At 42.1% G+C, this 1731-nt stretch overlaps 1 protein-coding gene across 1 annotated transcript in view; it reads right to left on the bottom strand.

Annotated features, from left to right (window-relative positions):
* Window positions 1–1731, bottom strand: part of ap1m3 (adaptor related protein complex 1 subunit mu 3) — a gene marked incomplete at both ends in the record, with an annotated part of 34275 nt that overhangs the window by 7379 nt on the left and 25165 nt on the right. The window contains 2 exon segments of the mRNA XM_014023379.1: window positions 771–929; window positions 1209–1280. Of these exon segments, the coding sequence (XP_013878833.1) occupies window positions 771–929; window positions 1209–1280 (231 nt within the window).

Below are 1731 nucleotides of genomic sequence, written 5' to 3'. Positions count from 1 at the left end.
GTCAGAGACTTCACGAGATTTGGGCCATCTTGTGGGGGAAAAGCAGATTACTTCCTACTCACGAGCGCCCCCTCTGGTGGGGAAACTTTTTTCAGGGATACAAACTTTTTCAGAACACCGGTAGACGGCAGCCATTACAGACGAACATGTGTTTGTTGTTGTTCGAGATGCGGATGGGTCACACGCTAATGTCATTAGTTCATTATCATTACTAAGCTGCAGGACTGCTTTTTTTCTTTTTTTCACATCATGTCGCCTGCTTGGATCTGTTATTATCTCGCTCTGAAGCATGAAGGACTGTCACACGTAAGCTTGCTTCAACTGCTTTTTACGACGCAGTCTCATTTCCGGACTCAGGCATTTTGTGAATGAAGCCGATATTTCAGTTAATATACACAAGTAAAAATATTTATCCGAGTATAGTACTACCCCCCAACTTTATGGATGATTTTATGGATTTAATTTTATGTATTATACTTGAATAAATCTGGTACATTCAAAAATAAGTTAAAAAAATTACTTTACATCTCTGACGACAATAAATAAATCCAACAACAGTGGTTGTTGGATTTATTAATTAAATTAAACATTAATTAAATGTTAAACAGGAGGAAGATGAAGATAAGGTTCAACTACTTTTTCCTGACAGGCTACTGCTTTTTTATTTTTTATTTATCTTTTTTAACCAGCTGGGTTGCAGGTATTTTTAGGGAAAATAATTTACTGCTTGGAATTATTTCTGGTAATAAACTCAGTGCTGTGCCACTAACCGGGAAGGATTTGATGTTCCACTGTACCACGCTCTTCTCCGGCACCCACTTGGCGCTGCCTGTGCTGGTCTTGAACTTGGGTGAGTCAGCATCACTGGGCACCGGCACCATAATGGAGACGTTGTTGGCAGTAGACCGGCTCTTAAACTGACTCCGAGCCTGCGAAAGGTGACGGGACAGAGTTCAGATGTCGTTCAAGACTTTTATATTACAAAAGCAGAGCAACCGGGGCTACGTTCACATGAGTCCTGATTGTAATTTTGAGTCGGCTTTCAAGGCATCAAACAGATGGTGACTGGCAATCCRTTGAGACGTACGCATCATGAATACTGCAATAAGTTTGAGTGGAGGGACAGCAGAGAAGCTGCAGGCAGTAGGACACAGTAGATTTTATACAGTACGTGTGTGCGTTGGTGTTTGTGTGTCACTTGTCATTACCTTGACTTTGATCTCCACACGACTGTGAGAGAACTTTTCAATCACACTCTCAATCCATATAAGAGGCTTCACCTGTCAGGGACAGATCGAACGACAGAGCGGACAAGGTCAGAAGTGTTAGAGAGCATCAAGCTGCAAAACATCGCTTCAGTGATAGAGAGGACAAGAGTGAAGACAAGATGCTGCACTCGTGGTGGGACCAGGACTGGTCCTAGGCAGTTTGGGGCCCTGGGCAAGATTTCAGGTGGAGCCCCTTGTGCAGTTTTTTAAATCTCTGCCAATTTACATAACATATTTATTCCTGTATAATGCAACCTCAAGTATAATACAATCATCCTTTTTTTTGCTTAAAGTCCATAGACTTAAATATATAGATCACTAGAATGATTCCAGCCCATACCGTACACTGGTAGTGTCTGTGATGGCATGGAGGAGCAGAAACAGAGACCTGACAGGGCAATGGCTCACAGCCTCCATAGAAACTAATAGCTAAACTGCAAGCTGAACCAGATCTGTTTCACAG

The sequence above is a fragment of the Austrofundulus limnaeus genome, unplaced genomic scaffold, assembly GCF_001266775.1.
Source record: "Austrofundulus limnaeus strain Quisiro unplaced genomic scaffold, Austrofundulus_limnaeus-1.0 Scaffold365, whole genome shotgun sequence".
Lineage (NCBI taxonomy): Eukaryota > Metazoa > Chordata > Actinopteri > Cyprinodontiformes > Rivulidae > Austrofundulus > Austrofundulus limnaeus.
The sequence above is the reverse complement of the archived record's forward strand: the minus strand, read 5'-3'. Positions and strand labels throughout refer to the sequence as shown.